The following is a 26,875-nucleotide window of genomic DNA, read 5'->3' on the forward strand; positions in this document are numbered from 1 at the left end:
GGCTCCAAAGCCTGTGCTGACAGCCACTAAGCTATGCGCACCCTGGGTATCACGATGTCTGTCTTTTTTTGATGGATGGTGGCTCATTGAAGGCAGGGATGATGTCTGTCTGACTCACCACTATCCCCCCAGTGCCTAGTGCAGGGCCTGGCAAACAACAGGCACTTGTGGAGGCAATGGGTAACACTGGGGCTAAGTGGACAGACAGTGGAGCATGGGCACTGGCCAGGTGAGACCTTCCCCAGCCTGGGAGAGCCCAGCGGATACTCACACGGGGCTGGGCACGGAGCTCTCCAGTTCATCCAAGAGACTCTCCACGCTGGGCCGCACGTCCTCCAGGCCCCGGCCCCCATTCCGTTTGGGCTTCTCTTTGGTCAGGGTCCCAGCTTTGCCCCCCAGCGGGCTGTTATTCTCCGGGATGCCATAATGGGGGCTCAGAGCCCCAGGAAGCGGGGGGCTTGAGTTGGCCTCATCTTGAGAGACAGAGAGAGAAAGGCTGCTCGGCCCTAAGCCCTCCAGGGATCCAGAGGTCATCCAGGGTCCGGGGGTTCTGGCAGGCCCCTGCCCCAGGGACCCAGACCTACCTGTGGGGAAGCCAGGGGGGTTATGCTGCACAGCGTTCAGTTCCAGCAGCAGGCGGTCGAGTTCGGAAAGGTTGCTGCCCAGAGAGGAGCTCATCACAGTGGGTGAAGGCTCAGCTGACTTCTGTTTGTTGGGGAAACTTGGAGACGCAAAGGGAAGACGAAAGTGAGATGCTCTCCAGCTTTGGTGGCCCCAAAAATTCTCAAGGAAAATACAGCAGAGGAGATATAAAGTCTTGCCCAGCAGGCGGACGGATAGCGGGGAAGGGATGTGGTAAAAGGAGGGAGGAAGGAAGCCTTGCCTCAGTTCCTCAGCTACCCAGGGTGACATGACAGCCCAGTCCAGCCGCTGCACGGAGGTGGCAGTAATGAGGCCATCGGAGATAAGAGGAGTCGAGAGGCATTATGAACTGGCTGGGAGCCTCGGGGCCTTCTGCAGTTTAATCCAACGACCCGACCCGTGAGGTAGAATCCTCCTCTGGCCATTGCCGTGCCTGATCCCTGGCCTCAGCTGCCTCCAGCCCCACTGGACCCTTGGATTTCCCAGCAGGAGGAGAACGTTTGCGGGGAGGGGCTTGGGAGTACCTGTAGACGTGCTCTTCCTCACCGGCTCGGGGACACTGAGGGCCCACGCTGTCCTGGGGGACCGAGGCACTGGAAGTTTTGGCACTGGAGCTGTACACGGGCGACGGGGACTGACGCTGTGAGAAGGAGAGTACTCAGAGCCTCCCTCAAGGGGAGAAAGAGGAACAGCCCAGTCACCCACAGGAGGCTCCTGCGCACAGCCAGTCTCACCAGGGAATTTCCACACTCTGGCCGGGAGACAGGTGATTAACACTTGGTCACTGCCCCCCTCACATGGCGTCTGGTGGGGAAAGCCCGATGTTGCCTGGCCCCTCTCCCCATTCCCCTGATCCCATTTCTCCGCTGGTTCTCCAAGCCACTGCCAGACAAGCTCCTTTTGCCCCAAGGCTTCTGGGGGCTTCTGAGCCTCTGTCCCCACCTACCTGCTGGTGGACGAATCGGGAGGCGCTGGGCTGCCACTGGTCTAAGGGGTCAAGGATGGTGCCATTGAGGGCCTCACTGGATGGGGGTGGAGGGACAGGGGGTGGCACGGCAATCTCCTGGTACGTGTGGTTTCCAGTTGGGTATGAGTAGGGGGTCTCCTCTGACAAGAACACAGGCCGTTTGGAGATGTGGGAAGTGGTGGACTCCAAGTCTGCCAGCAGGGCGTCTACGGAGAAGAGGCGCGAGGAGCAGGTAAGAACCAGGGATCCCAGCAACTCTCCAGTGGCAGTGCCCTCCCTTCCTGCACCCAAGAGCTAATAACTTCTGAGCACCTGCCCCGCCCATGGGAAAAATGACCAGCCTTAGGACAGGAAGATACCAGCCCAGATCAGCCTGCCTAAGATCCAGCTCCCAAAGCTGACCTCTTCTCCCCAGACCAAGACTGAAGGTGCTCTGGAGGCTCTGCGGGCTGTCCTTGGGGGTCTCCTACCTCTGGGAGCCGGGCACCTGCCTCTGCCTTCCCTCCCGACAGGGCTGTGCCGCTGGCTGGCTGGCAGTCAGAAATGCCTGCCTGGAACTCAGCACTCTGACTCCGCAGGGCAAGGCGGAGAGAATGGGCGGGAGGGGCCCCACGTCACAGGGAGGGGCCCGGGCAGTACCAGGTCTCACTGAATTTCCAAGAGCTTAGGCTTCCTCAGCTCCTAGACTGGAGAGGTGGTACCTGCCTTCCTGACCAGGGAGAAGCAGAACCCCAGGCTCCAAGCTTCTCCTGAGGCTCCGGGCTATGAGGTGAAGTATATGGGGAGGGGGGCTGGAACAGGCTGGTGCTACATTCCCCACCCCCTTGGCCAAGCAGGGGGTCAAGACTGCTCCATAGGCTGTTTCTGCAGCAGCCTGGCAAGCAGCCTGGCCCCAGAGGCTGCAGAGCCCCACTATTCTGCTTTTAACAGCAACGTGGGAGCCGAATCAGCCCTCAAGTGCAAGCTTCCCTTTCCCTGGCACTTGGCAGCCAACAGGGGGGCCCCGAATCTCCCCAGTCTCCAGACAAGAAGGGTACAGCTGGGGAGGCGGGGGTAGGAACTCCCCTCCTGGGACCCTCGACAGCCCACAGTCCAGAGAGCCTGGCCCTCAACTTCATTCCTGCCATGCTCATGGACTTGCTCCTTCTCACCTCCCTAGTGACCTGTGGGGGTCGGGGAATGTTCAGCCCCTGACCCTGAGGATAATCATCATCAGAAAGCAGTGACTGTGGTGGGGCTGGCCCAGTGGTGCAAGGGTTAAATGCGCACGTTCCGCTTCGGCGGCCTGGGGTTCGCCAGTTCAGATCCTGGGTGCGGACATGGCACCGCTTGGTAAGCCATGCTGTGGCAGGCATCCCACATATAAAGTGGAGGAAGATGGCCACGGATGTTAGCTCCGGGTCAGTCTTCCTCAGCAAAAAGAGGAGGATTGGCAGTAGATGTTAGCTCAGGGCTAATCTTCCTCAAAAAAAAAAAAAAGAAAGAAAGCAGTGACTGTATTTATTGCCATTTGCTAGTAACAGGCAGGCGCTAGGCATTTTGCATACCTGGTCTCTCAGTTAATCCTCCTAACACCCTATGAACTTGGAATCCTGATCCTCCCTTTACAGATGCAGAAACCGGCTTCGAGAGGTGGTGGGACTTGCCCCAGATAACAAAGCTGATGAGTGACAAGACAGACTCCTCAGAAGCCCCAAACCCCAAAAATCTGGCCTGGAAGACGCTGCCGTGACCACAAGATGATGCTATATTTAAACAGTACAATTTCCCGAGTGACAGGGCCTGAGCTCTGAGGGCTGTCAGTCTGATCCTTCCTTGACGCCCTGTCCCCAACCCCATCCCTGCTCAGAGGAAGTAAGAGAGAAGCAAGGCCCACACCCAGGGCCTTGGTTTGCGGGCCCACACCTCCCAGCTGTCTGCCCTGGTCTCCTACCCCAAAGGTCGGCCACACCTTCCCCAGGCTCCTACTCAGCAGGTCAGAGGGGAAGCTTGTTCCAAGGCCCAGGACCCCAGGGCCATCAGCCCAGCACAGGTCTCCGGACTTCCAAGAAAGGTCAGTTCCTGCAGCCCCCTCCCCCTCTAGGTCCTTGGGAAGAAGTCTAACTTCCTGTCTCCAGCAAACCGGAACTAGAGGGAGTCAGTGTGTGTCTAGGTAACAGCGGAAAAGGAACGAGTGTCCAGGACCAATCCCAGTGGCCTCTCCACAGCCACACCTGCTGCTTTGGCTTCACACAGCGTCCATTTCCTCTGGGCCCAGTCCAGCAGGGGCGGGGTCCCTCCTTCTCCATCATGGGCAGAGCCAGCTCCCCAGAGCAAGCAACAAGTGCAGCCCTGGTGGAATAACAGGAGCTCCTGGCATGCTTGAATGCCCAGCATGCGCCAGGAGCTTTGCCTGTGTTACCTCCCTTCCAACAGGGCAGTAGAGAGGAGGCGCGAGGAGCAGGTAAGAATCAGTGATCCCAGGAACTGTCCAGTGGGGGTGCCCCCCCTTCCTGCACAACACTAGCACAGCTGGGAAAACTGAGGTTCCAAGAGGCAGAGTCGCACCCCCATGCTGCCAAAGCTGACTGAAGTGACACAGCTGGGATCTGAACTTGGGTCTTTCAGGCTCCAAACACTCAATAGAAGACAGATGGTTAACCTGCCCGTTACACCTTCTGAGTCAAGGACGCCACTACCCTCTGCACCAAATACCCTCCCCCCTCCTCCATGCATGACCTGACTCTCAGTCTGGCTTATTGCTTTATGTACTGGATTCTGGTTTATGACTTCAACGGGCTCTTTTCAACATGAAAACACCTGTCGGTCAGAAGGAGCAGTCCTGAGCGGCGGAGACAAAAGATCACAAGTTGAGGGGTCAAGCGAGACCTGAGTTCAGGTCTGAGAGGACCTCAGCTTCTCTAGCCACGGCCACAGAGAAAATCACTTAGGTTCCCTGAGCCTCAGTTTCCTCTAGAAGTTGGAGTTCATAATTCCTACCTCACAGCATTGATGTGAGATTTATATGGGACAGCAGATGCTATAGTACATGGAAAGCTACAAACATCAGATTTTATTTGCTTTGTGAAATTCAGAAAAAGATCTTCCTCCAAGGAGATCGGGGTGGGATGCAAAGTCCTGACTTCTCCTCCTAAGTCGTCTATGGGTAGAATCTGGGCAAGGCATGAAAAGGGCGACCTTGAAGAGAAACGCAAAGCAATAAAGTAACATTCAAAGTGAGACACATGTGGGTGTCAGGGAGAAGGCACATCATTTTCCAAATGTGCAGCTGAGTGAGAGAGGAACTGCGGCAACCGGGTCCGTGCTGTACCTTCCTCCTCTCTCTCTACCCTTAGTCTTTGCTCAGTGACTGGACAGGACTTGGTGTCACTGTCCCCCAAACCCCCCACGAATGCCTCAGGGAAGAGCCAGGAATATAGGAGGCAGCCAAGGAGTACACTCTGGCCTCTACTCTGATTCCTATGGGTACAGGAGCCCGCTATCTCCCCACAGGCTGCAAAATGGTTGCCGGCCAAAGTTTCCTTGCAAGCTCAGCAAACCCCTCCCCTGCTTGAGTAAACAGAGGCGCAGAAGGAGGACTGCACAAAAGAGTCCACATGCAGGCAGCACCCCATTGTGGGGGTGGGAGGTTCCAGTTTTCAGCTACAGCTCCTGCCTGGCACCCAGCTCTAAATACCCTAGGGGTAGGCTCAGATTCCTTCTACCCACACCCCAAAGGAGGTGTCAGAGAAAATGGTGCCCACTGGAACACACCCTCCCCTCCCACATGTTCAAAGGACAGCTCCAGATACACAGAAGCAGTATCTGAAGAAGTCGGGGCTTGCTCATTCAGACTAAGGAAGGCCTCAAACTTCCTCAGCGTCTCTCCACTAAGTTACTAGGTCCAGGCCTGAGACCCTCAGAACAAGTAAGAGCCACTAGGCCCACCCCCGTCACCCTGTGGAAGGAAGCTCTCCCCGGGACTCTCGAGCCCCTTCTAGAGGAAATCACCCTAAATTCTGCAGCCTTTTGCCTCTCTGGGCCAGCCTACAGCTTCTATCCACAGAGAAGGGAAAGCAGAGGTCTCTAGGTGAGACCTCCAACATGTGTGCAGAGGGGAGGGCTTCTCCTCTATAAGCTGCAGGCGAGGGGGGACAAAGGGGCTGAGCGCAAAGTCTCCAGCCCACAAGGGGCAAAGGCCACTCAGCTACGCCCTGGCGACGAAGGGGTGCGGACCGTCCGCCGCTGCCCGCCAGAGGGCGCTATCGGCCCGTCGGCTCCCTGCCGCAGGAGTAACCGAAGGTAAGTACGGAATTACGGAATTTTCGAGCCGGGGATGACCCGGGAGGCCCCAGCCACCGTGCCCTGGGGAAGCTGCAATGCAGGGAAAGCTCAGCTGAGCTGGAGGGACGAAGCAGGCTACAAGCAGGAACGCGAGGGGGCCTGGGTGCCAAGCCTCCAGCTCGTGCTTGGAGCACACTATCATTTGAAGGCGCAACCCAAGAGTGACGCAGCCCGTGGGGCTCTAGAAACCCGCAGGGACCCACGCCCCGGCTGCCAGCACCCTCTCCGCAGACGCAGCGAGGGGCCGCCCCTGTCCCCACCGGGTGGCCGCGCCTGGGCCCCAGCAGCCGCTCAGAACCGGCAGCGGCTTCTGGCCAGGAGGCAGCCCCAGAGCAGGCGACTGAGCACCATGGTCCACCGTGGGCAGGCCCAGACGAGGAGCCCCCCACCCCCCACCCCCGGTCCCCAACCACCACCGAGCATAATTCTGACGGCTGGGTGGGAGCCGCTGGGTCTACAGCCCCGAGCAGGTTAGTATGGCAGGCATCCCCTGCCCTGGGAGGGAGGGGACTTAGGGGCCGGTCTGCCCGCATTCCAGGGCAAATGCCGCAGCTGCACACCTCGCATTCCCAAACCAGCCCAGGGGTGCAGGAGGCGGGAGCTCCCCGCCCGCTCATGCCCCCAGTGTAGGGGATGTCTCCCAGACTGCAGCTCTAGGGACCTAGGCTGACCCACAGACACACAGCACCCAGTAAGTTAATCAATGAAGCCCTTCCACTTCCACCCCCAACAAAAACAAGTGAGGGCTCTTTCAAAGGCCTGGCTTCCTCTTACCCAAGCCCAGCCACTTCTTAGCATGTGATAAAGACTGTCAAGACCAGAGGCCTACAGCTGGACAGAGGCCAAGAGCGTAATAAAGGTCCGTCCAGGATCCTTCAAGTGTGTGTGTGTTGAGGGAGGGAGGGAGGGAGGACCCAGAGCTATTTCACCCCTTCCTCTCAGGTTCTGAGCACACTACATGTTAAAACTCACACAGGGGGATTCTGAGTCACACAGACTCTGCTCAATGGCCAAGCTGCTCAGCCGGCTGCTTAACTGCTCCTGTGCCTCGGTTTCCTTGTCTGTCGGACGGGAATTCCACCATCTTACTCACAGGAGTAAGGATTACGTGAGGAAATGGATATACAGTGCTTGCTTAGCATAGTCCGTAGAACAGAACACACGCTCAGTAAATGGGAGTTGCTAAGCAGACGGAAGCTCCCTCCCAGAGAGATGGTTAGCCTTGGAGGTGAAAAAGAAAGCTCCCGATTAGAGATGGTTGGCCCTGGAGGGGAAGAGAAAGTGCCTCCCCATCCCATCCCACTCCTGAGGGTAAAGGATGCTGCAAGCCTGGATCAGCAGTTAGAGGCATCATTCTGAGGAAAAAAGTCTCCCTGGAGAAGACTCCTTACCCAGGTCTCCAGGGATGGGGCTGGTAAATGTGGGCATCATCCAGTCCCAGAGCTCACAGGCTCCCCTGCCACACCCGCCCCAGTGCTGAGTTCCTCACCACCTCGCCCTCCGTTGCCACTCGGGACTCCTCCACGGGCAGCCCCAGGCAGAACTAGAAGAGGTGAGGTCCTTGGGCCGTCAGGAAGACTCCACCTTGACAAGTCCTGTACTCTTGAGGCCTGGCCTAGGAGAGGCGCACTATAAGAACAAGATCTTTTGCAGACTCAGCTCAGCCGCCTTCTTTCTGCAGGCCAGTTTAACTCAGCTTTCATCACCCCAGACAGGGGCTGGCACAGTTTCCTGAGGAGCTGACGAGCAGAAGGAAGGAGCACCAAACACCACCCTGAGAGCTCCAGGAGAGGCAGCAAGGAGCTGCCAATGCACAAGGGCCTTCCCACAGCCCAGGGCCAGCTGTCCATCCTGGTCACTTCATATGAGACCAGAACTCTCAGAGAGAGCACCAGCTCGGCAAGACCCTCCCCTCCGGGTCCTGGAAAAGCCCAGCCTTACAGCCTATCCTGCTGGGCTCAGATCTCTGGGCAAGGGAGGTTTCGGCCCCCTGCTGACCATCTGCATGGGCTTTGGTGACCTCGAGTATCAGAGGAGAAGCTGCCCAACCTCATTACGGCTGCCTGAGCTCAGGGATATAAGCCGTGAGCGGGGCTCGGCCCTTCCTAAGGAAGGAGCTATGCAAACAGCAGGACCAGCTCCTCAGGGATGGTCTCATCTCAGCCCCTTTGCTGACACTCTTCCCGATTAGGAAGGAAAGCAGAACAGAAGGCGGGTCTCCCCCCTCCCCCAGCCCCGAGCACATGAGCAGTTGGAGCAGAGGTAATCTAATCCGCAGCGGGGTACTTTTACTTGGTGAGTAACTCCCCAGGAATGGGGAGCTGGGTATATTTATCCTGATAACTGTCCTGGGAGGAAAGGCAGATCTGTGACCAGTGGGGGCCCATCCACAATTAGGCCAGATCCGTTCTGCCCCCACCCAGCCAAGGGACCCAGGGCCTGGACACTGACTAGGAACTCAATCTCCTGGAGGGGGCTCCCCTGCCAATTTGGGTTCTTGTCAACCGACTGTCTCCTCTCCAAGAATTAAGCTTTAGAGAGCAGGGGCCTCGTCCATCTTGCTCGATGCCATATCCCCAGAATGAATGGTTGACTGACAGAGGCACTGTGAGGAGGAAGATGGGCAAGGAGCAGCAGGCAGAGAAAACAGCCAGTGCCAAGCGGAAGCCAGGACGCTATGATTCCAGGCCTAAGCTGCTGGGTGCCTGTCAACGGGTCATCTTCTCTATCCGTAAAATGGGCAGAACCCAATTTGTCCCCATTTCTGGTAGCAAGCTCTGAGCGGGAGATAATACAATTTCAGGTGAGATTTACCATATAATACCTTGCAGGTCTTCGGAGTTTGTCTAAATCCAAGACATCATTATTATCTGAATCCCAGACAGGAAGTGCTCTTCCTGAGGGGATGGATGAGAAACAATCAATGCGGTAGTGTCACTTAAATATTTAATAGCTGTGCCTGGAGGTTATGAAGACTCAGCCACCATTCTCCTTCGCTGACTCATGCCTCACTCAACAGGAACTGCCATTTTCCTGTCAGAGCCCTGAAGGAAGTGTGGGCTGGGGGTGACACACTGGAAACCAGAGGAGAAGGCCAGTCTTCCAATCTGCTCCTGGGCGAGGCAGGAGGTGGCCTTTGGATATGCCGTTTCTTCCCTGGGCTTCCCACATGCCACAGGAGGGTGGCCTCCTTCCTGTCTGCTGAGGAGCCCCGCCTTGCAGGGGCTGACACAACGGGAATGTGCTGGCAGGTTTACTTTCCTTATTGGGTGCTTGGCTTGCGCCCAAGGTCACACAGCACAGGTAAGCAGAGACTGGAGAGAATAAAGGGGGAAAGGCAACTCGGGAAAGGTCACCCTGAACTCCAGGCAGAAGCCCGACGTGCCACGCCCCATCTGCACCAGGCACCCACACAGTGCACCCCACCCACATCAATCAAGCCCCTGGCTGCCATCAAGCTTCCCCATCTGATGGGGCTCCCGGAGGTTAAGCAGCAGGTGGGAGGAGCCGCCCAGGTGTACTCTGCACACCTCCACCCCCTAGGGGCACAGGAGCAGGTCCAGGCTGGCAGGACAGCACAGTCTCTCTTATATTGTAAATACATCATCTCTCTGTCCAGGATCAGCCAGCCCCGCCCTCCCCTACAGGTCCCATTTCATTGGTCAGATTTCTTTCTTTTTTTTTTTTGAGGAAGATCAGCCCTGAGCTAACATCTACTGCCAATCCTCCTCTTTTTTGTGGAGGAAGACTGGCCCTGAGCTAACATCTGTGCCCATCTTCCTCTACTTTATATGTGGGATGCCTACCACAGCATGGCTTGCCAAGCGGTGCCATGTCCGCACCCGGGATCCAAACTGGCGGACTGCAGGACACCAAAGCAGAATGTGCGAACTTAACCGCTGCACCACCAGGCCAGCCCCCAACTGGTCAAATTTCATTTACCTCTTTGGGTCACCCAGAGACCCTGGACTTTTTTTTTTTCTGGTCAGGAAGATTGGCCCCAAGCTAACATCTGTGCCAATCTTTCACTTTGTATGCAGGACACCACCACAGCAAGCGGGGGTAGGTCCACGCCTGGGATCTGAACCAGTGAACCCAGGGCCAACGAAGCAGAATGCACGAACCTGACCACTACACCACTGGGCTTGGCCCCTGAGACTCTGGACTTTTTAAGGTCAAGCCTAGGGCCCAACTCCAGGCCCAAGCCACAGTTCCCTCAATGGGTAAAACACTATTTACATACAAATAGGCAGACAGCCTGGAACCCAGGAGGCTCCCGTGCTGGAAATTTTCTCAGCTCTTTCAAACCCAGTCCAATCCATTCCTGCAACCCAGGCTCTCTGAGGCAGAGCAGGGCGGCTCCTTGGGCCTCTCACCCCTGCTAATCACCAACAGAGGTTAGGAGGGGCTCAGAAGTGAGTCACCCGCCCTACAGAGACCCAAACAGAAAGTCTGCCTGTTCCAGGAATGAGCTGTATAGTCTTTTCATGCCATTGTGGATTTCACAGCACTAGTTACCCTCTCTTTGCCGGTCAAGTTCTGACCAATGAACACAGGCCACGGTGGCCACAGAACAGGTGGGTGCCTCCCCATCTCAGGCAGCTGGGTCGTTTCCCTAACCCACTCTCTCTTGCCTGCCTTGCCTGTTCTCCTATTAATACCTGTAATAGCTCCGGCCCTCTTCTAGCTCCCCACCCTTCACTGGTCACCAAGTCCTGTCGATTCTTCCTTCACGGGCCGATCTCCGTTACTTGCCTCCCTTTCCTTTCATCACAGGCAGCCGACAACTTGGACTGGCATCCGAATCCTCACTCAGCCCCTTCCGGAACCTGCCTACAGCTCCTGCTCTGGGATCTCCCAATCCGACCCTTCCAGCAGACACCAGCAGCATGAACTTCTTGGAACCTCACCTTTCTTGTGTGCGCCCACCCGTCACTCTCACTTCTCCCATTAGACTGCACGCTCTGTGGACAGGGACCTGCTTCCCCCTCACTAGATACCCACAGCTCAAATACCCTCTCATAAAGTGACTGAATGTGTGCTGAGCAAGGAGCCACAATATTTAGCCACTGATGGCCACTCTCTGCCTACAGGATGAGATCAGAACCCCCGGGGTTGGCAGTTTGGTCTTGAGCTTCTCAGAATATGGCCCCAAAGCAGCGTCTACCTTCTCCTTGGGCCCCGTCCCTGCAACCTGCCTCTCCAGCCAAACTGGGCCCCTCTTCCCTTTTCCCAGCTGAGTGTGCCTTTATTCACAATACTGAATGTGGCCCCCTACCACCACCATCTTTTACCAGCATATTTACACTCCCAGGCGACCGCTGGAGGCAAGGGGCACAGGCAGCACCTCAGGATAAACCCAGAACACCTTCTGAGGATCAGATTTACTCAGGAGCAAGTTTTAAACCACTGCCTGAAATTAACCAACAAGGCTAGGTTATGGAGTCAAATGCAAAATGCAAATGAAATGTAAGATAAGAAGTGAGGCTTCAAAGAGACTTCTTGCACTTGCACGTTGGACTTGGGTGAACAATTTTAAGCAGCACCACAAAGCCACCACTGCCCACACATAAAGCCACTCCTGTCCATACCACAGATTTGGCTGCTCCGGCGGTGTTGGGAGCTGGGTCAGTAACTGTCTGCTCTTCTGGCATCTCAGCCCACCTGGCAGTGTGGCAGAGTGGCCTCCAAGCAGTGAGGCAGACGGGTTCGAGTCTACCACTCACTAGCCTGGAAGGCAATTTACCAGAACATTCTGGGCTCTACTTACTCAGATACCTCAAAGAGCACATGGTGAGCAATCAATGAAAAAGTATGGGAAAGCCACCATAAGGGCTGGGGAGAGCCTCCTCTGCCCTCCCACTGTGACACAGAGGAGGAGACACTGGGTAAATAAATCCGTGTCACTGATTTTCATCTCCCTTAAGGATGGGAGGGGGAGGAGGTGGAGCCAGGGACTGCGGCCAGGAATCTTGGGAGCTGCGACAGGTCCGTCACTAACTCGGGCCTCCTTGCTGAGCAAACCACTGACCTCACCCCTCCGTGCCTCGGGTTCATTCCAAGTCCTCCTCAGAGAACATCAGCTGAGCCCAGAAGCCTCCAATTCACTCCCTAGCAAGGACAGAGACGAGAGAGAAGCTGCAGAGCTCCAGCGCCCCCCACCCCCACACCAGCTTTACTGCCTGCCGGGAAGTCACAGCTGTCTGAGAGCCCTGTGGCTTTGAACCTAGAATCATGACAATAGAAGGAGCTGCCCAAGTTCCATGGAAGTCCCCATCGTCTGACCTCCCAGAGGAGCAAGCCCAGCAGGCAGCAGCCTCCGCTTCTGCCACTGATGCTCCGAGCCCAGCAGAGTGCCACAAACAGACCCAAAGACAGGGCTGCATGGCCAGAAAAAAGCTCAGACAGGGGGAGGGGAAAGAGTGAAATAATCCTTACTGAGCATCTGCGAGGATCCTGGCCTCAGAACCCCATTTTACAGATAAGGACAAAGAGATGTCCAACGAGTACACTCTGCAGGCAGAGGGAGTCCCCCATGAGGACAGCTCTGCCTGACTGCACAGCTCATCCATGTTCTTGCCATGACACCCCACGAGGAGAGGAACAATCACTTTCAGCAGCCGTCCCTCTGCCTGTCACCACTCTCTTGCTCCCAATGCACCAGTTCCTGGAGTCCCTGGAACGATCCAAAAAGGCAGGGCTCTCCACCGCTGCCTTTGCTCTAGTCTCCTTTCTTCTCTCCCCCATGCCTCTCTTCCTCACCCTCTGCCTCAGGCAGGGTCCTGAGCCACTGATGGGCCCCTAGTGGTGGCACTCAGAGCTCAAGAATTCAGAGAAGGCTGGAGCTCCATATTCTAGGCTAACTTGTTGTTATACAGGTTGACGTGCATGGGTTTTCCTCCTGCGCTCTATGGCCAGCAGCCCCATCTGAGCAGCATGATGCAAGACGGGGCTGCCCCAGGCACTGACCTCCACCCTTGCTTACTGCCAGGCAGTCTTCTTATCTGGACAACAGAGAGGGGCCTGGGCCATTTGTTCTGGGGCACAGACAGATCAGTGGTTTCTCAGCCCCTTCAGAAACAGGCAGAGACAGCATGAGAATCATCAGGAGACAGATAGGTGGTCAGGGTCCCAATGAACGCACCAAACAGTCAATGGCACCAAACAGCTAACTGAGGGCAGGAGAGAGAATTTCAAGCCTGATGTGTAATCAGCCATGAGGTGTGCCACCACCCATCTTTGACTAACAGTCATAAAGTATTGACATTTGCAACTGATCTGCTTTTAATTTTAGAAAATAAACTGAAGTGGATCCAAGATTACCCCATGACCGTCAGCCCAAGCCACGTGTGTTCCAATATGCTTTCTTGAGTGAGAGAAAGAGCTGGGAAGTGCACCGAACCCCAGGAAGAAGGATGGGCAGTGCATGATCCTTATCTACAAGTGTTATCTTCAGGGTATGTCACTGTGGAAGACAAGCTGAAACCACTATCTGAGACAGTGCAGAGTCTGAGAAGGGGCAGAGAGAAGAGAGCCAGGGCCACCTGAACCGTGTCCCGCAGTGGACCCTCAACGATACTTTCGCTTCCCTCGAGGCATCTGCACCATCCAGCCCTGGTCTTCTCTGTCTTACAAGTTTTGGAAGCCATCTGCTCGGTTCTGGGCAAGACCAAGTTCTCCTGGGGTCACTTGACAGCCAGTGTCAGGACTAACTGCAGGCAACTCTTGAGTGAGGGGATGGGCATCGCACACACAGAAGCCCCGAGTTTTGTCTCAGTCCCTCCTGAGCTCCCCACACTCACTCCCCGTGCTGGCAGGCGGCAGGCCTGACCTCACCAACCTGAGGCCCCGGTGGGATGGCGTCACTGATCTACAAAGGAGAGATGCCTCCAGCCACTGTCCTGAGGAGGGCGAGAAAAATTTCTCCCCAAACCCAGATGCCTGTTGACTCTCCGCATTGGGAAATCGGCCTCTTCCTGGATAGCAGATGGAGGCCACAGTCCTCATGGCTTTGGCTAACCAGAGTCACACTGGGAAACCACAACAGAAAAAAAGGAGGGAAAGAAAGGGAGACCTCTGGGCTGCTAGTCTTGTTGGCAGGGCTCACATGTAGGGACATCAAGGTGCAGAAGGGGAGCACAGGGTGGGAAGAGAACCAAAATTAGACCCTGTAATCTGCCTGCAAGCAGCCCACCAATCCCAGAGCTGAGGCAGCAAGCCAAGCTGAAGTCAAGCCTCATGGGAGAAGTGAAAGGGGCGGTCTGTGGCCTGGGGCTCATGCGGCAGAAAGGGTCCCAGGGCTCCGGCTTGGCTTGGCGTGGTGTGCCTGGCCTCCCTCCACCACGCCCAGCTGGTTACTCGAGCAGATTGGGGGAGCTGGGTGGGAGGGTTCCACCTCGGCCCTGGTTTAGATTTTATCAGAGGAGACACTTGGGCTCTGGGAATCCAACCCAACAGAGCCAGGACAGATGGCAACAGCAGTGCCCAGCCGTAATGACCAAAAACATCACACGGTAAGTCCCAAGGCACACACAGAATATTCCAAAAGTTTGTCTGGAAGTTGGATTTTGAACCGTGGAGACTGTCTTCTAACAGAAACAATATCTGACGGGGAGACTGGGGTGACTGTTCAGGTAGACCGTTTATGTCACTCATTCCACTGGACGCTAAATTCCGCAGTGTCTACAGGGAATGCTTTCTCACTCTGAGGGGCCAAGGAGAAGGGCCACTTGGGGCAGGGGGCAGGCCAGTCTAAGTTAGGAGCTTTGAGCCCCATCATTCCACACTCACGGAGCCTGTGCTGTGCCCAGCAGTGTGCTGTGCACTGGGGGGTACAGCGGCCCTGGACGCTCCTGGTCTAAATTTCCCAGGACAGAAGGGACAAGAAATTCTGTGCTTCTGCCCCTGAACAATTGTACGGAAAATCAGGGATTGTGGTTACTCGGCAACCTCGGATCTGAACAAAACTGCCAGTTGGGACTGCTGCCTCTTCCCCTGTCTGGACAGGAAGTGGTCGCCAAGGAAGTCAGCGAGCTGATCAGGCACCACCCACTACTGCCCTGACACCACTTGTTTCTCCTTTTTAAAAGTGCAAGCCTCTGTCCCCGTCCACCCTCCCTATTGTGCCCCAAATGGTAATGTCTTCCTCCTCTGTGGGCACCGTCCCCTGGCAGGGGGTGCCTGGCCCCACTCCCCCATCTTACTCCACACCTAGTCGAGGTGGAAGCCAGGATGAGAGGAGTCAAATCTCACTGAGTATGAACAATGACTCCTGTTTCCACCTGAGAGGGACGAACTTCAAAACCCAGGCACAGAGTGGCCACGGCCCTCCCCTAGTGTCCAGGTCCTCTGAGGGAGGACCCCAGGGGCTGTGCCAGCCTTGGGGCCCAGGGCAGCTCAGTGTGGGGTGCAGACAGCAGGAAGTTTCAGCGGCCTCTGGGGGTGGGAAGTAGGCACCCAGGAGCTGGTGGTTAAAGCCCAGACTGCTCAGCCCGTGGGCACAGACTCCCAGGTATAGATCTTACATTACCTTTCCATGTCTCCCACCTTTTTGGTAAAATAGGAATCATAAATGACTACGGGTTGGCCCAGAAAATCTTCCAAGATCTCTTTTAGCAATGAACTCTGATTCTCCTTCCAGAGGGGACTCCAGGGCAGCAGGACCAGGGGTAAGGGAAACTACAGACAACACAGCAGAGACCCCAGCCCGATGCCCGCAGGCTGACCCCACCCCCTACATGGATGTTTGTGCCTTTTAAGAAATCTGAGCTAGTCTTAAGTAATCAAGAGATTTCACATGAAAGCCAGGATTTCGGCTTCCAGGGGCAGTCAGAAGAGCTAGCCATACTGGTCTGCTTCCCTGCAGAGCAAGCAGTGGCTGTAGCATGAAATCAAGCTCCCTTTCTTTTTGGCCCACTTCATCCATTTACAACTCCTGCCCGGCCTCAGCAGGACGTGAGTTCGCAACATACTGTAGTGTGGGTTCTGGAGTTGAACAGCTTAGGTCTAAGTCTTAGCTCTGCCACTTGCTAGCACTGCACCTCGTTGAACTCAGTTCCCTCATCTATCGAACGGGTGTAATAACAGCCTCTAACCCCTTGGGGATTGCAGAATTCCCAAGCCTCACTCAAGCCATCTGGAGGAACAAGTAAGATAAAGTACATAAAGCAGGCCTGGCTTATCACAAGCACACCAGCTGTACATATCATACATGCCTACCTCACCTGGTAACACTAGGCGATGCCAGGTGACAGACAGGGGCTGAGTAGCTGTCCCACCTACAAAGCTGACATCCCTGACTAAGCAGGGGCAAGGGAGCATCCAGTACCACCAGCCACAAGCCATCGCACAGAAGGTGCTCTGAAGGGTGGCAGGTGGCAAGCCCAACCCTACCACACTGCCCCCCCAGATCCATTTGTTAATACCCCAAGACCGGATCACTGGTCTCTGCCAACAAGGAGATCTTGCCTAAAAAGTTGACAGGTTTGTGCAGGACCCAGCCAAAACTGATCTCTCTCCCTGGCTTCAAAGCCATTCCCAAGTTCAAAGACTCGTCAAGTGGGAGCCACCATAGGCCTGTATCTCGCGGCATGGGGAGCTCAATACACAAGGCCAGAGGAAGGAAGGGCACTGCTGGTCCTCCTGGGAGCCCAGTCCAAAGGCCAACCTCCCAGCCCCACAGTGTCATCTGTTCCGGACAATCCAAGCTCTGAGGAAGGAGTCCAGAGATGGGGCAGGATAGTCCCTGCTGTATGTGCCCATCTGAGGTCGCTACCTCCTAACCCGCCAGAGGGTTCAGCGTTTGGAGCAGCATGAATACAGGCTGCCCTGGACTTACTCCAGAGGCCCTGAGTGTCGGATATGACAAGCGCCCAGCTGCTCACTGTGGCCTGCACCCAGCCCTGCAATCCATCCATGGGGCAAAAGGATTCCTCATTCCCCCAGGGCAAGGAGGTGGAGCGCCCCACAGCAAGGGAGCACAGCTTCATACCAGAGGTCTGAACCTGGCATCCACAGACAACCCTCCAGGCGATGTCTGGACCACCCGAAATTATATACAAAACGTGTGCATGTCCCTACAGTATTATTCCGGGGAGACGGTTCACAGTGTTCATGGTCCAAAGGGAATGGCAATCCACAAAGGTGAAACCACTGCCCAGGACGAGGGCTGACAGTGGCCACCCTGCACTTCTCAACTCACTGTTGCGTCCTCTGACGTCAAATGTGATCATTTGGGGCTGAAGCAGCCTCATCTCCACCTCAGTCCCAGGTGACCGGCATTTCCGGAATGGGCCCTGCTGGGCGCTGACTCAGGCAACACACACCCCTCTCCAGCAAAGCGACCACCGCTCAGGAGGCACAGAGCGGACACACACAGCCTCACCTGGGTAACCAAGGCTATCCTCAAAAAAGGCAAGCTCTGTGGATGCGTCTCACCTGCTGCCTCCAGTCCTTCCATCCCTCTCCCTGGGTGCCGCCTCATCTTTACCAGTGGTGACCCTGACAGCACCCACAAATGCCATGCTGGGCACAGAGGAGACAAAAATACAATGTCTGTTCCCAGGGAGCACTAACTAGTGGAAGACTGTCACATCGGGGGGAGGGCGAGAGGGCAGGAGGGGCTTTCCGGGCACAGGAAGGAGCAGAGGCAGAGCTGAGAAACAGCCAGGCGGACAGAGGGGGCTGGAGCTCAGAGTACAAGTCCCAGCTTGGTGGAAGATGAGTCGAGGACCCAGGGCCTGCTGCAAGGTCTGGACTTACAAGGGCAAGCCACGGAAGGCTGTCGGCAGGAGGGCAGGACCAGGCTTGCTATCAGATCACTCAGGCACTGTTTGCAGGAGAGACGGAGGGAGGTGGGGCTCCACCGGAGGAAGACCAAGAGTTACAATGCTCTAAATAAAACTAGGTAAAATCAACAAGACCTGGTAATTGAGTGGCTGTGGAGAAAGAGGGAGGAGTGCAGGATGCCTCCCACATTTGTTTCCTGCGGGAGGAATGGAACATCCATCAGATGAGATAGGGAAGATGGGATGAGCAGGGAAGAAGGTGCATGGCAGGGTCAGGGTGACAAGGGCAGTAATCAAGCACAGACAGAGCCACAGAGCCACCAGAGCAGGGCCCAAAGGCCTTTCTTTTCCCCTGGCCAAGTCACTGATAAATCTCTCAGGGGCGCAGAAAGTAGCAATTTGGGAAATGATACAGGGTTGCCACTCCAGTGTGCTCTTCCTCTGAAAACAAGCAGTTCTCCCAGCTCGGCCTTAGAGGAAGCTGTAAACTGCATGCAGCCGGCTCCAGGAATTCTCAGAGCGCTCGGGAACACCAGGGGTTCCCTCCCTCCGTCCTCTCTTGGGGCTGAAGTCCGCCCCTGAAATCCAAATACAAACCCAACTCTGTCCCCTGACAGCCGCCCTCCGGAAGAGGGGCCAGGCCAAGTGTGTTATCACAGGAACCAGGTCCTTCCTGCCACACGAGCACATGGGCTCGCTACTGGGGCTGGCGGGCCCAGGACACAATCTCAGGCCCCAAACTCTTGTGGAAATGCCCTTTAGGACCGGCCCTGGGCCCCACCCCAGCTGAGTCCAAGAAGAATTTGCAAGAACAGAGCTCAGCATCTGACTGGAGCATAACAGAAGCCCCAGAGACCAGTCCTACCTCAGCTGCCCTACCTAGGCCACTGCAAAAGGTCATTCCACTGAGGAAACAAAGGTTAGCAACTGTCCTTGGACTTGTGGCTCAGGCTGAGTTGATTAGTTTCTAGGATCCAACTGGGAGGACACAGAGTGCCAAATCATAGACAACAAAGGTAGTATACACACATGAAAGCCCCCTCCCTCCAGGCCTTTGCACTGGCTGTTCTCTCTGCCTAGGCCACCCTCCTGTCTTTACCAGGCCAAATACTTTCTTATCCTTTGAAACTCATCACAGTTCAGATGCCTCTTCTGCAACACAAGGATAAAAAGGATCCGCCTGTTCTACCTAAAAAACAGGAATGTGTGGGTTTTATGCTGGGGGGCCTCTTCTGTAAGATTCCCAGACCTTATTTTGGAACGGCCATCTACACAAAGGATGAAGGTTTTGGGCTTTTCTAAATGTCAAGATTCCAGTTAAAATAAATGCACAACAAAGAATCAGCTTAGGGTACCATTTCCTCCAGGAAGCCCTCCCTGACCACATTCCCTACACAGCATTCAAGGCCCTTCCCCTTTGAGTTCCCAAAGCACTGTGCACTCCCCCTATGAGAGCACATATCAAACTGGTAGGAACTGTCTGCCTAAGTGCCTATGTCCCATCAGCTTGTCGCAGCTCATGGAGGGCAGGGAGCATGTTTTTATCCATCTTCACCTCCTTGCATCAAGCAGAGCCCAACACATAATAGGTGCTCCATGGACAACTACTGAACAAATGGACAAAACACCCTTGCCAAGCCCATCTGCTGCAGGGACCTGCCTCACCACTCCAGTCCATGCCACCTCCGGGCCCTCCAAGAGTGCTTGCTACATGCAAAGCACCACGGGGGCCAGCAACACACAAGCACAGCACCCAAGCCCTCCCCACTCACCTATCACAGGAAATTTTCATCTACTGTGATCTAGTGACCACCAACCCTCCCCAACAAGCACCACGCCTACCCTTCAAATAAAAAAAATCAAAGGAACACTCCACAAGACTTTGTGGCCGCAGCACAGCAGCCCCTTGTGGGTATTTAAGGTTTAAACTCACTGTGTGGCCTGTCTGGCTTCCTCTGTGGGTGGGGGAGGGCAAGCCGGCGAGGTGGGCTGGCTCACAGGAGTGAGGCCGCTGGGAGGCAGTCTGGGTACCCAGGCCATCAGAACCAGGGACTGGGAGGCACTCTCACTTGGGGCTGGAGGAGGAGGGGGGAGGTATTACCAAGCGACAGGACAAGAAGGAAGAGAAAGAATGGCAGGCCCAGCGTCCTTAGATCTTGTCACACCTCTCCCCAGGGGGCAGAGGGGGCAGGAGACGTGAGCTGGAACGTGGGGATTTCTGAACCATCCGCCACTGGAATGTGTTAGCAACACTAGCCATGGGGCTCTGTAGCCTGGAACAGCTGATAGCATCATTGATTATCGTGACTGAGCCACAGAGGAGATGAAGCACAAAGCATGCCGAGAAGATCAGCAATGCTGAGGGAAGCTCCACCGGCACGGAAAGAAAGAGGAGGACAAGCTTTTGGAAGAGAAACTGAAAGGGAGAGGAAGGAAGAAAACAATGTTTTGCAAACATTTTTGCTAATTTCTTTAGACTTTAAAAGGCCCTTTTTGCAAAGGAATAAAGAGTGCGAGAAATAGTAAATTTGTGGGTAAATATAAAAGACTAACAACACAGAGTGGGTTTTATAATATATGGAGACATAAAATTTATGACAATAACACAAAGGATGGGAGGAAATGGAAATATGGCGTTGTAAGGTTCTTATATTATACGTGAAACAGTATAGTGTGGTTTGAAGGCAGAGTGTGATAAGTTAAACCTGCAAACCGTAGAGCAACCACTGAAAAAAACAAACCAACGAACACTAGCTAAATAAGCCAATAGTGGAGATAAAATGGAATCCTAAAAAAATAATGAATCCAAAAGAGGGCAGGAAAAGAAGAAAGAATAAAGAACAGATGGCACGAATAGAAAAATGGAAAGATGGCACACTTAAACCCAATCATACCAAAAATTAAATGTTGGAAGGTCTATACACTCCAATTAAAAGGTAGAGACTGTCAGACTGGATAAAAATGCAAGGCTCAACATATGCTGTCTATAAGAAACACTTCAAATATAAAGACACTGATAGACAGTTCCTACCAGTTTGACATGTGGAAAACGGTGGAGAAAAATATACCACGCTAGCACTAATATCAAGAAAGTTGGAGTGGTTTTGTTAATATGAGACGAGATACACTTCCAGACAGGAAGATTACCAGAGATAAAGAGGGACATTTCATAATGATAAAAAAGTCAAGATGCAGTAGTCCTAAATGCGTATACAACCAATAACAGAGCTTCAAACCAGAAGACGCAAAAATTGACAGAACTGAAACGAAAAACAGACAAATCCACAATTGTAGCTGGAGATTTCAACTCTCTAATTGAGAAAGCAATAATCAAAAAAAAAGTCCTTCAAAAGGAAACCAGAGGAAGATAAAAGCAAATAATCCAAGAGGTGAAGAGCAGCTGGACAGAGGCCCTACAGAGCTCTGGTCTGAGGAACAGGCGGAACCCCAGGCCTTTGCTCCCTGGAGCACAGGGGGCTGGGATGTGGCCATTGAGCAGGAAAGGCCTCCCTCCTTCTGCTCGGCCCACAGACCTCCCCTGAAGGGGAGGTAGGCACATCAGCTCAGACCACACTTCCCAGTGGTTTTCAGTCCCTGACAAATCTGGGTGGGGTAAGCGTTCAACAACCCCCTCATACAGCTGGTTGATCATTTTCTCAATTACTACACTCTGAAGCACACTGATCCACATCCACAAAATACACACACAAACACACACCCACCCGCCCCCTCTTCTCCAGTGGCACTCAGTGGCGTCGCTGAGGGGGAATCAATGTACTCAAAGGGGGCTGCAAGGAACACAGTGGGCTACAAAAGTCTCCGGATTCCAATCCTGGCGTGGCCAGTTACCAGCAATTCACCTCAGGTAAGTCACTCACCTTCTCTGTGCCTTAGTGTCCACACCTATAAGAATACCTACTTCATAGGGTTAATGCGAGGAAAAAATGTGGTGACACAAGTAAGGCACTTAGAACAGTACCTAGCACAGAGCAGACATTATATTAATACTGGTAGCTATTATTCCAATTATGTAAATATATATGCACTGAAAAGATTTCACAGAAATGCATTAAAATATGAATTGCGATTATCACTGGATGATTATCTCTATGAGTTCTCATTATTTCCTTCTTTGCGCATCTCTGTAGTTTTCAAGTTTCCTACAAAGAACATGTATAACATTGATAATCAATAAAAAAATTAAATATTACAAGAAACATGAATATAATTAGACCTTTTAACAGATATTTACATCAATATAGAAAAATAAACTTTAAAAATAACAAAGAGATGTAAACCCAAAAGAACTGAAAACAAGTAGTCAAATAAATACATGAACACAAATGCTCATAGCAGCTCTATTCACAGTAGCCAAAAGATGGAAACAACCCAAATGTGCATCAACAAATGAATGGATAAACAAAAGGCAGTCTACCCATATGATGGAATATTACTCAGCTATTTAAAAGGAATGAAGTTCTGATCCACACTACAACAGAGATGAACCTCCAAAACATAATGCTCAGTGAAAGAAGCCAGACACAAAAGGCCACATCTGGTATGATTCCATTTATATGAAATGTCCAGAATGGGCAAATCTATAGACAGAGAGCAGATTAGTGGTTGCCAGGGGCTGAGGGAGCAGGTAAGAGGAAGAGACTGCTTAAGGGGTACAAGAACTCCTTTGGAGATGATGAAATGTTCTGGAACTACATAGAGGTGATATTTGCACAACTCGCAAATGCACTAAATACCACTGAATTGTCCATTTAAAATGGTTAATTTTATGTTATATGAGTTTCATCTTAGTTAAAAAACAATGAAGGGTGTGTATATCATATGCACATTTATATATTTATAAACCTATAAAAAATGGTTGGGAAAGATAGACAGCAAACTATTAACAAGTTACCCCTGGTGGGAGAAGGAAGAAAGAACTTTCACTTCTGTACGTTTTGCTTCTTTTTACAATAAGCATGTATCTTCTTTAACAGAAAAAGTTTACAAAAGTAAATAACAGTATCGGATACAAAATGACATGAGAAAGATCCCTAGGAAAAAACAAGGCTCGAGGCTACACTGTGGCAGGTGTGTAGTTCTAGAAATGAAGAAAACTAGGACCCCAGATATTCTCAAAAAAGAGCTAGAAAGAGGAATAAGCACAAGCTGCTCTGCTACTAAGTGTCCCAGGAAAGTGCTTTCTCCTCAGAGGACCTCAGTCTGTCCATCTGTAAAACGGGTGAGTTGAACCTCGTAAGTGATTTTCAGATGTTTTACATTTTTATTTTCAAATTTTTAAAAAGCCACAAAACCTCTTCTGCAACTACAGTCTTCGATGGAAGCCCAATATATAAACTGACAAAAAATAGGCAGTTCTGACTGAAGAAGGTGATGGGCAGGCAGGGACCCCAAGCATAGGAGTAGGTAACATCCTAAGGCTCCTTCCAGCTCTGGAAGCACGGGGATCTAAGAAAGACTGAATTAGTCCAGAATCACAGAGATGAGAGTGTTGACTGATCATACCCAACAAAACATTCAGAAGCCAAAAGGAGCTGCCACCACCGACGTCATCAATAGCCAGTTACTAGCAAACCAAGGGTGCCCCAGGGGCAGATGGACTGTGACACACCAGGCCCCCAGGCCTCTGTCCAGGGTCAGGCAGATAACAGCTGTCTCCAGGTCAGTGCTCCTGCTGCTCTAGGGGCACAAACAGGATGTTTGGAAACAGATGACCACAAGCAACAACAGGAAGCCATGACAACCACCTCCAGGTGATGCTCCTCGTCTTCCCCAGCTTGTTTCTGGCGTGGCTGCCTCAGCAGACCAGGCAAAAAGACTTTAAGTGCCGACTTCCAAAGAGAGAGAAGGGGCCAGAATTCCTGGAAAGTCCAGGACACAGCAGAAGAGGCCATCTGAGGTGGTGAGGCAGGGAGGAAATGAGGCCACCCAGCTATCCCAAGAGCTCCCTCACCCCAAAGACGCAGCTAGGCTGACACTACTGAGGAGGGGTTAGGAAACGGCACATCCACTCATGAGGATGGAGGACTTTCCAAGACAGGCAACACATGACCCAGCAAACTCAGGACAGCCAGGTCGGGTCTCCAAGGCATGAGTGGAGTGTTCCGGGCACCACAGCCGCTCCTTCACGCCCACTCAGCTGTCCTGGAGCTCACCAGCAATGAGAAACCACTCCAACTGGCCAGCTGAGCCAGAAGCCCACAGGGGAAATGGCAAATTCAAAGGAAACCAAGTGCAGGCCATGGGACAGTCCCATTTCCACCTAAGGAAGAGGAATGTTCCTGGAAACAGAGTGAGGAAAAGCCTGTCCAGGACTCTCTGACCCACTTCAAATCCCCAACGGGGCCTCGGGCTGATGCAACAGGTCAACTGCTCCTAAGAGGGTACAGAGGCAGGCAGAGTAGCCCGATCAGTGCGCCAGCTTCCAGCTAATGGCTGTGCCCACTCAACTGACAAAAACCGCAGGTCACAATACAGAAGAACACTCTCCCTTTTCTACTGCTACTAGGAGCCTCATCAGCCACCTCCAACCTATGAGGCTTCACAGATGTCATGGAGCATCCTTTAGGGCCTGCTTTGACCAGAGGAAGGCCTGAGGGTTCAGGAGAAGCCCAGTGCCTAACTGGAAGCGGATCCCACAGCGGTTCTCTGCAGCAGCTCTCAAATGTTAGCGTTAGATAAGTGATTAGTATAAACCAAGCCACCAAACAACCTCCCCCACAGCCGCTTCCTCCTCAAAGCCACCAAAGAGGCTCAGGAGAAATGAAATGTCACACAACCAAAACCCAACTTAATACCACCAGCACTAAGGTATGACCACTTCACCTGTAGAGCAGGGCCCCGAACACTCACTACCCCAAAGGGCCATGCAGACTCCCAAATCACATTCTTCCAGGAGACAACTGAAGTCAGCCCCCTCTCCCAGGCCCAGCTGCCCAGGCAGTCAGGCTCACGTGCTCTAAATGCACGCCATCAAGGCCACAGCAAACACAGGCAGCAAATATCTGAAGGAGAGAGGGTGGCAGAGAAAGCCAGACCCGCAGAGCAATGTCTAGATTATTGCAAGGATGAACAATAATGATAATCATTACCATTTACTGAGCACTTTAAATTATTTTAGGAAATGTGCCTGTTTCATAGATGAGGGAACTGACGCTCAGGGAGTCAGTGACCTGCTGAGGTCACAGTGAGTGAATGGCAACATCAGGACAGATCCACGTGTGGCTGATGGCGGAGCCTGTGTTCCATCTGTGACACTATGCTACCTCCCCACCTGGAAACCAAAAACTTTTTCGCTCAGATTCTCCAGCAGAGGAAGTGGTTTGCTAGAGGCTGGGCATCATAGCGGGTGTCCGCAGCCCATACCCATTTAATCATCAACCACCGTCAAATATTTATTAAGTAACCACAGAGAGAACCGAGCAGTATATGGCGGTTAGAGACGTTTGAAAGGCAGATAAGATCCCTGTCTTCAAGGGGCTTACTGGGCAGAAGGGGAGACAAAAGGAAAGAAGCCCAATTCACAGAGATCTGTGAAGTTATACTGAAGTGGGAGGGGCAAGAGGTTGGCTGGTTTTAACTGGAAAAAAGCCTTCTCAAGAAGGTGGCTGCAGCTGAGATCTTAAGGCGGAGGGTGAGGGAGGGAGACAGGCGAAGAGGCTATTTCCTGCGACGTGAACAAAGATCCAGGCTCCGGGGCAGAGCTAAGCACTGGGAGGGGTCACAAGTCAAATCTAACTTGGAGACTACAGTTCCAGAAACCCCTAGACTTGGCAACTGTGTGTTTGCCATCCATATGGGGCAGAAAGAGGGCATTCTTAGAACCTCCCAAAGCAGGGCCAGGTAGGAATATGCACGAGGGAGAGAGGCCCACCGCAGGCAACAGAGAGGGCCAATACGAGGGCTGGAGCTGTTGAGGTCAACCAAGTGGTGCCACCGAGGACGGGCGTCCAGTGTAGCCAACTCTGATTTTTCAAAAGAAATGACATATGGATTTTTAGGTACAATCTCTTGATGCTTTAAATGTTGGCAACTAATTTGGAATATTTGTAAATACCATGAAGGGCAAGCAACACGGGTCTGCAGGCCAAACCCCGCCCGTGATTTCTCATCTCTGCCTTAAGATTTCCAGTATGAAGCACCAAAAAGAGAATGGGTTGGGTGCCAGAAGACCTAGGTCAAGCTCTTGCATCATTATCTGTGGTGACACTGGGTGTGTCCCCTTCCTCTGTGTCCCCTGAGCTTCAGTTTAGCTTCCTCATCTGTAAAACGGGGAAAACCACCACCTACCCAACAGGGTTGTTGTCAAGATCGTATAAAAAAATGATGAAGCACATGAAAATGTTTCCTAAACCTAAAAATGCCGCACAAATGCTCATGATTTCACACAGGCCAAGAGAAGAGAGGAGACAATAACAGAGAACACAGACAATAGAGGAGGCCACAAAGAGAGAGTGAGAAGGAAATGAGTTGGGTCTTTGCTGGCGTGCAGACCGGAAGAATCTGGACAATAGAATCCACGTCAGGGGCAGAAATTCAAATTTAGGAGCCGCCAGCACACAAGTGATAAAAGAGGTCACGCAAGTAAATAAACTGACCTAGGTACCTCAGAGAAAAAAAGGTGGCCCAGCAAAAGCCTTTGGAATAACACAGAGGCACACCCCCCAGGGAGGGATCAGGGAAGGAAGGGGGGAAGGCAGTTGGGGGTTCTCAGGAGAAGGGGGTTCTGTAGAAAAGGGGGGGTTCTGAGGAGAAGGGGGGTTCTGTGGAGAAGGGGGTTCTGAGGAGATGGGGGGTTCTGAGGAGAAGGGGGTTCTGTGGAGAAGGGGGTTCTGAGGAGAAGGGGGTTCTGTGGAGAAGGGGGTTCTGTGGAGAAGGAGGTTCTGTGGAGAAGGGGATTCTGTGGAGAAGGGGGTTCTGTAGAGAAAGGGGTTCTGAGGAGAAGGGGGGTTCTGTGGAGAAGGGGGTTCTGAGGAGACGGGGGGTTCTGTGGAGAAGGAGGTTCTCTGGAGAAGGGAGTTCTGTGGAGAAGGGGGTTCTGAGGAGAAGGAGGTTCTGTGGAGAAGGAGGTTCTGTGGAGAAGGGAGTTCTGAGGAGAAGGGGCGGTTCTGTGGAGAAGTGGGTTCTGTGGAGAAGGGGG

The 26,875-nt window shown here is 53.2% G+C and overlaps 1 protein-coding gene across 7 annotated transcripts in view; it reads right to left on the reverse strand.

Moving 5' to 3' along the window:
* Positions 1 to 26,875, reverse strand: part of PXN (paxillin) — a 45,860-nt gene that overhangs the window by 10,391 nt on the left and 8,594 nt on the right. For 5 of the 7 annotated variants that reach the window (XM_046638998.1, XM_046638997.1, XM_046639001.1 and 2 more), the window contains exons 2-5: positions 1,589 to 1,815; positions 1,167 to 1,282; positions 585 to 721; positions 272 to 473 (exon numbers count right to left, since the gene is read on the reverse strand). In XM_046638998.1, coding sequence (XP_046494954.1) covers positions 272 to 473; positions 585 to 721; positions 1,167 to 1,282; positions 1,589 to 1,815 — 682 coding nt within the window. Of the gene's footprint in view, positions 1 to 271; positions 474 to 584; positions 722 to 1,166; positions 1,394 to 1,588; positions 1,816 to 26,875 lie in introns of all 7 variants that reach the window. The other 2 variants (XM_046639000.1, XM_046638999.1) reach the window with 1 other exon arrangement.

Source organism: Equus quagga, chromosome 15 (genome assembly GCF_021613505.1).
Source record: "Equus quagga isolate Etosha38 chromosome 15, UCLA_HA_Equagga_1.0, whole genome shotgun sequence".
In the NCBI taxonomy this organism is placed as follows: Eukaryota; Metazoa; Chordata; class Mammalia; order Perissodactyla; family Equidae; genus Equus; species Equus quagga.